This window comes from Apteryx rowi, unplaced genomic scaffold (genome assembly GCF_003343035.1).
Source record: "Apteryx rowi isolate R43461 unplaced genomic scaffold, aptRow1 scaffold_434, whole genome shotgun sequence".
Lineage (NCBI taxonomy): Eukaryota > Metazoa > Chordata > Aves > Apterygiformes > Apterygidae > Apteryx > Apteryx rowi.
The window spans coordinates 366,987-377,274 of record NW_020450688.1 but is presented as its reverse complement, the minus strand read 5'-3'; the positions used below and the strand labels follow the sequence as shown (position 1 = coordinate 377,274).

The 10,288-nt window shown below is 57.3% G+C and overlaps 1 protein-coding gene across 4 annotated transcripts; it reads right to left on the bottom strand.

Annotated features, from left to right (window-relative positions):
• Positions 1 to 514: 514 nt before the first annotated feature.
• CCDC157 (coiled-coil domain containing 157) lies at positions 515 to 10,141 on the bottom strand. 4 transcript variants are annotated; one of them, XM_026076565.1, is made up of 10 exons: positions 9,286 to 10,141; positions 8,174 to 8,348; positions 6,737 to 7,442; positions 6,015 to 6,092; positions 5,090 to 5,280; positions 4,399 to 4,575; positions 3,627 to 3,795; positions 2,656 to 2,795; positions 903 to 991; positions 515 to 819 (listed from the first exon to the last, which is right to left on the bottom strand). In XM_026076565.1, the coding sequence occupies exons 1-10, from the start codon at positions 9,531 to 9,533 to the stop codon at positions 570 to 572; spliced, it is 2,223 nt and encodes a 740-aa protein (XP_025932350.1). In that variant the 5' UTR covers positions 9,534 to 10,141; the 3' UTR covers positions 515 to 569. The 4 variants fall into 4 exon arrangements, with proteins under 4 accessions (XP_025932350.1, XP_025932352.1, XP_025932351.1 ...); XM_026076567.1 differs by having other exon boundaries at positions 6,737 to 7,439; XM_026076566.1 differs by having other exon boundaries at positions 8,174 to 8,345.
• Positions 10,142 to 10,288: the final 147 nt, after the last annotated feature.

Sequence of the window (10,288 nt, the reverse complement as noted above, 5' to 3'; positions counted from 1 at the left end):
ATCACAAGCCACAGCGTTGCCCAACCGAGAGGGACAACAGGGGAAACTGCACGGGCACGTTCATTCCAGCAATCGTCCTGCAGAAAACGGCAAAGGAAGAGCCGGAGGCCTGCCGTTAGCCTGAGCCTGGGCGTAGCCCCCTGCCTGCTGTGGGGACTGTCTCCTGGGCCAGCACTGTGCTGGTTCCTGAGCCCGCCACGTGCTGCCATTCATCAGGCATGCTGCCTTTCCAGGCCGCTCTGCCTGCTGTGATCCTCGTGTTAGATGCTGCAGTAATGGCATTGGGAGCTGGGCAAGGGTGGGTGGCACAGACCCAAAGGGTGCCCTGCTGCATGGGAGCCAGTGAAGAAAGGGTTTCTCTGCTCCTAAACCCCAAGGCTTGAAGGGGCCCTGCTCGCTCCCCCCCAGCCCAGCCCAGCTGGGAGCAGGGGAAGGGAAGACAGGCCCAGATTGCCCAGTGGAACATACCTTCATGTTTGCACAAACAGATAACAAGGTCCCAAGGGGAATGGTAGGCAGCTCTGTGTTGCTCATCAAAAGCTTTGTTTCTGTGGTAGACTCTTAAGCTTCTATTTCTGGTGGCTCCTGGTGCTGTGAGAGGAGAGGCTGTACGCTCTGGCAGCGCTGCCTCTCCCTCTTGGCTCACTGTGGGTGCCAAGCACCAGGCCCTCAGCTGGGAGCAAGAGGCAGGGACCAGCCTTACGCGTGGGGTCTGCAGAGGGTGGCTTTGTTGGCTGGCTGCTGGGAGGTCTCCGGTGGGTCTTGCCTGTGGATCTGTGTGCCCCTGCACCATCCCTGCTGCCTTGGCTGCTTGGGGGCCTGCAGGGGGAAGGCGCATAAGAAGGTGGAAGGGAGGAAGAAGAGGGAAGCTCCACAGCCCCTTTCTTTGGGTTCCTACTCACCCCGTTGCTGGTCCACGGAGATCCTGTGCGCCAGCCTCCCAGCTGCGCTGGCTGCTGAGCTGAGTCCACAGCTGGGCCTGTGGGACGAGCTGGGGAAGAGAAAAGGGGGTGAAAACCTTCCCGCGCCCGGCTCCGCTGTCGTGGGTCTTGGCCTCTGCTCTGGGTCGACGTCACCACTGAGCTGCTGGCGGTGGTACAGTGATCTTGTAAAAGCAGCCACAGCAGGGCCATGAACCAGCCCTGGCCACGCTGGCAAACAAGCCTTCCTCCGCTAGCCCCTGTGCTACACCAGTCTGACCTCTTGGAGAGGCACAGAGCCCAGGCTCTGGCCTTTCCCAGGGCAAGTACATGTTTGACCGGCTTGAGAGGACCCAGTGGCAGAAAAACAGGACCATCTAGAAGTCCCAGGAACTCATGGACAATCCCTTATCCAAAGAGCTGCCCAGCTAGGCAGCAGTAAAAGCCCAGCCCTGCCCAAGTGCACACAGGGGCTGCAGCAAGGACTGCCCTGAGTTTGGACTGGGGCTGCACTAAGGTTCAGCAGCAGCACAGACAGGGCAGGACAACACAGCCTTACCACGCTACTAGCAGGCTCCAGCAGTGAGACCAGCTCCTGGCACGGCACCTGCAGCTCTACCAACCCAGGCCGGGGCTCTCCTACGGGTGCCTGCCCTGATCCCGCCGATTGTGGCAGGCTCTGAAATGCTGCCAGGGACTGCTCAGCCCCCTGATACCAGTGTGCATCCTGCTCCATTTGCTCAGGTACCAGGTCTCATGCAGACACCTTCCCCTCTAGGCTGCCCTCTGCCTTCCTCTTGCTGGAGCAGGCAGCCCTCATGAGCCTGGAGGTATGGCCATGGACACACTCCTGTGCTGCCTCTCAGGGGAGGGTCTCTGCGGAGTCATCTGGGCTCTGCCCTCATCCCTGCCTGGCCCAGCGGTGCCTCTCAGAAGTGGATCTGGCAGCACTAGCGCCGGCAGGGAATTCCCAGCCCCAAGAGATGACAGCCTTTCTCCATCAAGCAGCTGGAGGTTGGGCTGAGGCCAGTCCCCTTGACTCCTCCCTCCCCAAAACACCACAACAACGAACCAGCCTGAACCCAGTGAATCGGAGCGGGAAGGGCTGAACCAGGGGAATGGCATCACAGCGTATCGCACCAGGCCCTGTTTCCAGCTGGAGCAAGACATGCTTCAACAGCAGCTGGCTCTGGGAAGGAAAGGCTGCTCCAACTGCAGCTCACATGCTGTTAGCACGAGCTCCTGCACTGCCTGGCTCCGTAGCATTTGCTCCGAGCGAGTGAATGACCCTGTTGCCGCTGCCCATGGTTGCAGGGAGAACAGCCTGGCACAGGGGCCGGGCTGCCAGCGCCTGCAAGTAGCAGGTACTGCTTGCGCTGCAGTGCCCGCAGCATCACCTTAGCTGCTCCGGCTTGGAAAGTGTCAGACAGGAGTACCAGGTTCAGCTGCCTTGGGCTCAAACAGGTTCCCAAAGGTGGGATCAGTGGGCCAGATGTCTGCATTTCCTCTGCAGTGAGCACAGGACTCAAATACTGCTCTGGACAGGCATTGCTACTGCTGATGTGATGGCAGCTGGGATGAATCCCAGCCCTGCTGCCTGTAAAGGGGTGGTCTCCAGTCCCTCTGCGTGGCCTGGAATGGTCCTGGGATACGTAGTACCCCAGTGGTGCATGTATCCCCTCTCTCCCCATGATATCCACCTCTCAGGAGCACCCTGTGTTGGGTGCAGCCTCACCTTCAATACTCCTTGCTGAGCTGCCGCCTTCACCTTGGCTAGTGCAGCCCTGAGCCGTGTGTTCTCCTGCTCCAGGATGCTGAGCCTGATGTTGTTGGCCTGCAGCTGCTTCTCCATGTCCTCAGTGAAACTCCCAGTGCCTGCAAACCAAATACAGTCCCTCGTGACAGGAGCCCAAGTTCAGCCCTCTACCTGTTCATTTGTGGTGTTGATGGCACACGGAGGAGAGACGGGCAGTTCCTCCTTCAGAAGGGCTCCAGCCCCGACTCCCAAATTGCTCGCTGAGCTGCAGCAATGCTGTGATGCTCAGGTAAGGCTCACCGCTCACACCACCTCCCCAGGGGTGTGTACCTTCGCTGGTGACATTAGGGAGGTGCTTTCCCCCATGCCTAGTGTGCTCCCAGGAGCAGACACCCTATACCAGAGGCTCCATCTCTACTGCCCAGGACCACTTGCTCAGCCCTCCTTCCTCCTGAGCAGGCTGGCTCCAGGCACACTGCCCACTGGGAACAGGCCTTCCCAGACTGAGGACAAGGACTGTTGGGGAGGTGGCAGCTGGGACCCAAAACTGTGCCAGGGAGCATGACGGCAATGTAACAGCGAGGAAAAACCCAGCCACCCCCAAGCCTGTGCCATGGCCTTGCTTTATTTACTGGCCCAGGTGCGGTCAGAGAAGTCCTGACTTTTGTAGGCAGGGAAGGCTCAGGAGCAGGAGTATGAAGAACAGTAACCACATTGGTACCGGCTTAGCACAGCCCAGGGACTGGACCCTTCCCATCTGCAGCTGGACCTTTCCCATCTGCAACTGGCTCATATTAGTGGGACAACTTGAGCTATTCAAATAATGTTGACAAGTCTGAGGCCAACATGATCCCCAGTGAGCCCCAGGGAAGGGGGTAGTGGGGCAGGGAGGCTGTGGGAGCTCCCCTTCCACCGCTGCCTGCTGCCTTCTACCCCTTCCTCTCCCTTACTCTCAAACTGTGTCTCAACGGGGACATGGAGCTCTGGGAAGGACACCAGCAGCCTTTCCCGTTCCTTCAGCTCCTGGACCAGCTCCTCCAGGCCAGAAACATTTGTGCGTAGCTCAGAGATGGACTGCTCCAGGCCAAGCTTCTCCCGCTGCAGGGTGTCCAGCAGCTTCTGTGGTGCACAGCAGAAAGACAGTGAGGTTTGCAGAGTGCCCTCCCAAAGCCCAATACAGTGCAATCTGGGGGTGGCCCACAGAGTTCAAAATGCAGCTCTTTACAGCTGCCAGGGAAAGCTCTCTTTCCTTGTGGGATAAAGATGTCCCACAGCAGTGTGATGAGCTGCAGGGTCTCAACAATAATGGTCCCTGTGTGAGTCTGAAACAAGAGTCCAACCATAAAATATTGTGCGTGTCCAGGAACATGCACTCTGGAGACACGGGGAAGCTGTCTGAGGAGTTGGTTCCTGCTGCTCCCCTTTGTCTAGCCTCCCAGGGAAAATCAGCAGATTTGTCTGCGCAAGGGCTGAGGAAGAAGGGTCTTGCCAAGGTGGTTGTTGGGTGGAAATGGTCACCTGACTAGAGCCAGGGAAATGTCACACGTGGTCCCAGAGGAACCCTGCTGGGAAGCCCCTAGCAATGGGTGGGGGACAGGACAGTGGGTGGCTCTTGACACCCCCTTGGCACAGCTGTGTCTCGCTCCGGCCCACTGGCCCAGGAAGGGGCGTCCACTGCTCAGCAGGGTACCCTGCTCCTGGAGGCTGAGTGCCAGTGCTGACCTGTTGCACCTCTAGCTGGCACTTGCTCTGCTCCCACTTCTTCTGGCTCTCCTTCAGCTGCTCTGCCAGCCTGGCCTTGTCCTCCTCGGCTTCTCCCAGACTGCCTCGCAGCTCCTCGCACTCCTGGTCCAGGCTGTCCAGCTGCTGCAGCAGAGCTCTCTGCTTGGCCTGGAGGGACTGCACGGAAGAGGCAAGCATGTAAGGGACTGCTGCTCCAGGTCTCTGCTGCCTTTAAGCCGGGAAGGCATTTCAACCCTGGGACCACAAGGAAGCAGGGACCCAAGAAGACAATGGCTTGTGGCAGCAGCTAAGCAGGCAGTGAAGAGGCACTGGGGAAGGTAAGTCGTAACCCAGGGCAGCACTGGGCAAGGAAGGCTCAGCCAAAGCACAGCATGGCTAGGGCACAAAAAGCTGTGCAGAGCCCCCTCACTAGTGCTGACTGAGGGTGGGCATATCAGGGCACATCACGGTCCAGGACCATGAGTGAGATCTCTTTACCTTCCCTGCTTACACCCTGGTTTAAGGCCAAGGTGAGAAGAAGTCGGCCCACAGGCAGCCTGTTCCCAGGCAGTGTGGGTACGTGGCATGGGACGAGAGCCGGGACGGTGGGCAGGACAGAGCAGGCGAGTGGTCGGTGCCACAGAGCAGCTCTGGAGCAGGGGAGAGCTGGCAGCAGCAGGCCTGGTCATACCTCCTCATGCCTCAGCATACTCTCCACTTTGGCCTTCTCCTTTTCTAGCTGGGTGGTGATGGCGCTCAGCTCCTGGCCCATGCCTTCCTGCTGGCCAGTGAGCAGCTGCACCTTCTCCTCCAGCTCCAGCATCTCGCTCTTGGCCACCATCTTGGTTCTCATGTCCTCCAGCAGGGTTTTCTTGGTCATCTCTGGGGAGACAGAGCACCTTCAACCCAGGCTGGGCAGGAGGGGGAGAAGCTCCTAGAGACAAGGTGCCTTTATGGGGCCCTCTACCCTCAACAGGCCCTGGTGAGGGAATGAGGCAGGTCTGAGAGGAAGGCTGTGCTCCCCTGCTGTCCTGGAGACTCTGAATCCAGTCAGCACCAGCACAGCCCAACAAACACAACCTGGCAGACAGGTTGCACAGTTAGAGCATGTTTAGCTGTGAAGGGTGCATGGTATAGGCCTAGGGTCCTCACTCCTCTTCCTGCAGACACAGGTCCCCTCGCCACAGCTGCCTGGATGGGCATCTGGCTGGGTGGCAGAGCTCCTGCTCTTGAGCATGCTGAGTGGGCAGTGGCAGGACTTGGGATGAGCCAGCATGGATCCCACTGTCACACAGCTTCTTTCCAGCCCCACAAGGCACAAGGCTTCCCCCTGGGACTTCACTCTCTGGTGATCGCTGTGGGTCTGAGGAGCCGGGGACCTTACTCCTGTCCCTGGCTGTCCCAGGGGGCCCACTCTAGCACTAGATGATGTTAAGCCAATATAATGATGGAGGCCATCTACACACTCCATTCCAGTTCTCCTCTCATTCCCACCAGCACTAAGCATGAGTGATTTCAGGAGAGCCAGGAGTTACATATGTGTAAAAAAAGTGTGAGATCAGAGCAAGATCTCTGGATGAGATCCGCCAGCTGGTTGAAGCCTCAAGGATCCTTACCCAGCTCCTGCAGAGTAGCTTGCTTAGCAGCCAGGTCTTCCTTTAAGGTAGAGATTCGTTCTTCCAGCAGAGCAGCTCCTAAATCAATGAGAAAACTCAGCTAAACTTTTCACAGCTCCTCAATGAAACTAAAATAAGGAGGCAGCAAATGACTGTGCCAAAGCATTCCTCATCCACTAATAGTATCATGCTGTGCTTCAGCAGAGAGAAGTCAGTGAAAGGATATAGACAACCAGCTTCCACTGACTGGGGTCAGAGTCTCACAGCAGGGATCAGGCATGAGATGCTGTGTAGCAACAGAGCATGGAGAGCCCTGAGAAGTTTGCAGAGAGGTGGAAATGAGAAAGTGAGGAGGGGTGACGGAGGGGTGCAGCAAAGGAAGCATCAGGAAGAGCAGTGGTCCCAGTGCACTGACCCTCATCTGCTCCAGGCGGGGAGCTGCTAAGAGTTGCTGTCAAGGGATGGATGAAGGGGAAACTTCCATGATAAAGGAAAGTCCACAGCAAAGCTTCTCTCTGGGTCCCAGCCACAGGACTATGGAGAAAACACCTGAAAGCTGAGGAGCAACTCCAAAGGCAACAGGCATTTGCTGATGATATTTGGGCTTATCAAAATCCATGGCAAGCCCTGCTCATTGCAGTGGGACCAAGACTTTATCAGGGGCTCTGTGGTTCTGCAAATACCCACTGTTCCAGGAGGGGATGCTGGGAACTACACTGTACCTCTCCGTAGGTCCTCCTTGTCCCGCTCCAGTTTGACTACAGTCTCCAAACACTCTTTCTTCTTTGCTTCCATGGTCTGCTCAGCCTCCTTCCTCTGCTGTTCTTGGCTTTCCTTCTCCTCCTGAAGCAACTTGGCAAACTCCTCAACCTGCTTCCGCAGCTCATCCTTCTGTTTCTCTGCTTCTTCCAGCTTCGACTTCAGAGGGTTTATCAGCTGCAGCAGCATGTCGAGATGTTTGCTGATCCGGGAGAGGTCCTTGCTTTGTTCTGAGGCCCAGTAACTCATGTCCATTACAGAGAGGGTCCTTCCACCCATGGTCTCCTCCAATGTCTCATGGAATCTGCTCAGAGCTGAGGGGATGTTCTGACTCTGGCAGATGCTGGTGATGGCTTTGCTGACCTCCCGGAGGCTGGCTTGTGCACTAGCACATGAGTCACAGGGTACCAGAGATGACTCAGTTGTCTGCGTGGAGATGCTGTGGCTGCTCTCCGTGATGCTACATGCAGACCTGGGCAGTGAGCTGCCAGAGATGTCGCAGTCTGGCACACTGACACTCTGCAACAGGCACAAAGAGGTTGACTGGGCAACATCTGTGGATGAGGTTAACTCTGAAACTGTAGGCAAACAGCTCTTCAAACACTCCTTCTCAGTTTTCACACTCTCAGGGGTAGATTTCAGTGTGGGGATGTCTTTTCTGCAAGTCTTCTGGTGGAGAGAGCACAGTAGAGAAACATAGGGCCCAGATTGAACAGTGCAACCAAGTCAGCAGCAAATGATCCACATCAACCTGAATGCAAAAATATTAAATGTGGGAATGGGGCATCAATGAGAGTGCAGCCAAGTGGCTATGAGGGCCTCTTGGAAGGAGGGAAGTTCCAGGAACTTGGGGGAGGAATAGTGTCACAAAGCAGTCGGAGTTTCTTATTTATTGTGCTCTATATCTTACATATCCATATCTTACAACCAAGACAAACAGCTAATAAACGAAAGACCAATTTGTTCACGCAGTCCATGGGTACTCCCTGATGGAGGATGCCAGGGAACTGAATTTTAAAAGCTGCCAGGTAGTTTTTCAGCCACTGATACCTTAGCCAGGCAGAGGCTGTGGTTTCACAGTGGAAGGCCTTTGCCATGAAATTTGCTCCCCAGCTCCTGTTCTTGTTACTATCTCTTCCTTCATGCCTCCGTACACTGTCTCATGGGTAAGCCAGAACTGTTATGAGACCATGCCACCTGCCAGGGCAGGGCTCCCTCCTGCTCTGTCACCTCTGCACTGCCACACATGTCACGTGGCATCCCAGAGAAGGACCGCGACCTCAGCACCACACTGTGTGCAGGCCTGAGGCAGCTTCTGAATTGCGGAGGGTTGAGGCAAGGGTCATTTTTGTGAGCCTTGCCCTCAGCTCGCAGCACTTGAGGGTCCCTGTATATCCCACCTCGGTCAAGAGCTGCTGGTAGAGGGCTCCCAGTTTCAGCATGCTGTTCCAGTACTTCCGCACTGTCAGCCCTGCCGACATGCAGGGTCCCACCGGCCGCGCCGGGGGGATGGCTTTCTCGCTGAGCAGGTTTTCTGCGTAGCCTGTGAAGCTCTGAAGCAGCAGGAGCAGCCTTCTTCGACAGAAACGAAACACAGCTTAGAGCAACACAGTATTTGTAATAGGGAAAGGGCCTTTGGCATTTAACAGTGCAGGGCCGGGGCTGAGGCAAAGAGGTTCCCCTCCCTCCCCATTCCTTGGACAATTTGAGTTTGGCCAAGGAGGCTGGATGTCAGCACTCGTGCGACTCCCCTCCTCAGTCCTGAATCACTCAAAGGAGCAACATTTGGTGGGATTAAAACGCAGTTGCAAAGATGCAGACTGTGCAATCTGCTTGCAGGGGTTTAGCGGAGGGGGACGTACTCTTGGCGCAGTCAGCCAGTTCCAGGAGATTTGGGGCACTAAGGCTGCTGATATCAAGGCCAAATTGTTAGGGCCAAACATCCAGAACCAGCTCTGCATGAACGGCTTGTCTTTAAAATTGAGGAGTATCTTCCTTAACCCAGATTGCAAAGGGCTCTTTTGCCTCCCAGGCTCTCCAGATGTAGCTGCGATTAGGTCTGAGTGTTCCCAGGGTTTGGGGGGGCTATTTAACGAGAGGGGCACCACAGCAGGGACCACACAACAACCGCTGTTTAATAACTTTCAAAAAGGGGAGACACAGTTAAAGGCCCTTTGAGAGTCCCAACTGATCCATAGACCCCAGTGTAGATTATAATGATGGTGTCAGGGCCCAGAGCACATTCCCGGTAGCTCTGATCCCACTCGTGCAAGGAAAAGGACTTGGGTTTTAACATTCAGCACAGGTGGGCTGGGCTCTGGCGCACAGGTCCCACACTTCCAACTGCAGACATGACAACACATTTCTCCAAGCAGAAATGCAGCTACGTGGACACATTTGACAGGCTGGACACAGAAATGTTGCCTTTCTTCCGAAGGGAAGGAGCCGCCGGGCCAGCCAGCCTTCTTTTAAAAGGAGTAGGGGATGGTTTGGGCTCGTTTTCCCTTCTCACCTGTCAATCACCAGCTCCAGCAGCACCACGTGGGAATGCTGGGTGAACTCGAGGTCGTTCTCCACGTAGTCGTAGCGCTCCAGCAGCTCCGCCAGGTCCAGCTCGCAGGACACTTTATCAGGGAACTTCCAGGAAGGGTAACGAACAGCCCCAGCCCGGGAGAAGACGTCGGCAATGGCTCCTTGCAGGTCTGTGATGTCGGCCCTCAGGCTGTCCATGCAGGTGGGGCTGCCCAAGAGGTGCGCCATGCCGGGGTGGCGGGATGAGTCCCTGCGGGATGAGGCCCCACGGCTCTGGCCCAGCTCAGCCCACAGGCCACACTGATGCTACACTGTGTCCAACGAGCTCCTGGTCCACCAGGAAAAGGCTGCGGAGGCTGGCTGGCCGCTGGGCTGTAGGCAGGAGCTCTGCAGGACCAAGGCTGAGCTGAGGCCAGCGCAGGATGGGGACACGCAGGCGGCACCAGGTCAGATCCTACACGCCAGGTCAGACCCTATGTGCCGGGACGGACTCTGCACACCAGGATGGACCTATGTGCCGGGACGGATCCTATGCGCCAGGACAGATCCTATGTGCCGGGATCAGCCTGATGCACCGTGATGGACCCTATGTGCCAGGACAGACCTGATGCGTCGGGATGGACCCGATGTGCCCAGATGGACCCTATGCAATGGGACAGACCCAACACACCAGGATGGACCCTACTCATGGGGACGGACCCTGCGCCGAGGCTGTGCGAGGCCGGGCTGTGGGGGCCGGTGCCGGCAGGGCCACGCTGTCAGGCCCCCGCAACGCACCCGGGGTGTCTGGGCCGTGCTTCGGGGACTGGGGTGAGCGGGGGATGGAGGGGGCGGGAAGGGCGCCCCGGGGGCCTGGCGGGGCGTCCCGGGAGCTGGGGGCACCGGCAGCAGGCCCCGGAGGGACGGGGAGGAACCAGCCGCAGGTCACGCGGACGGGAGCCGGCCGGCAGGGGACCTGCGGGGGGGCCCTGGGGAGACGGGGG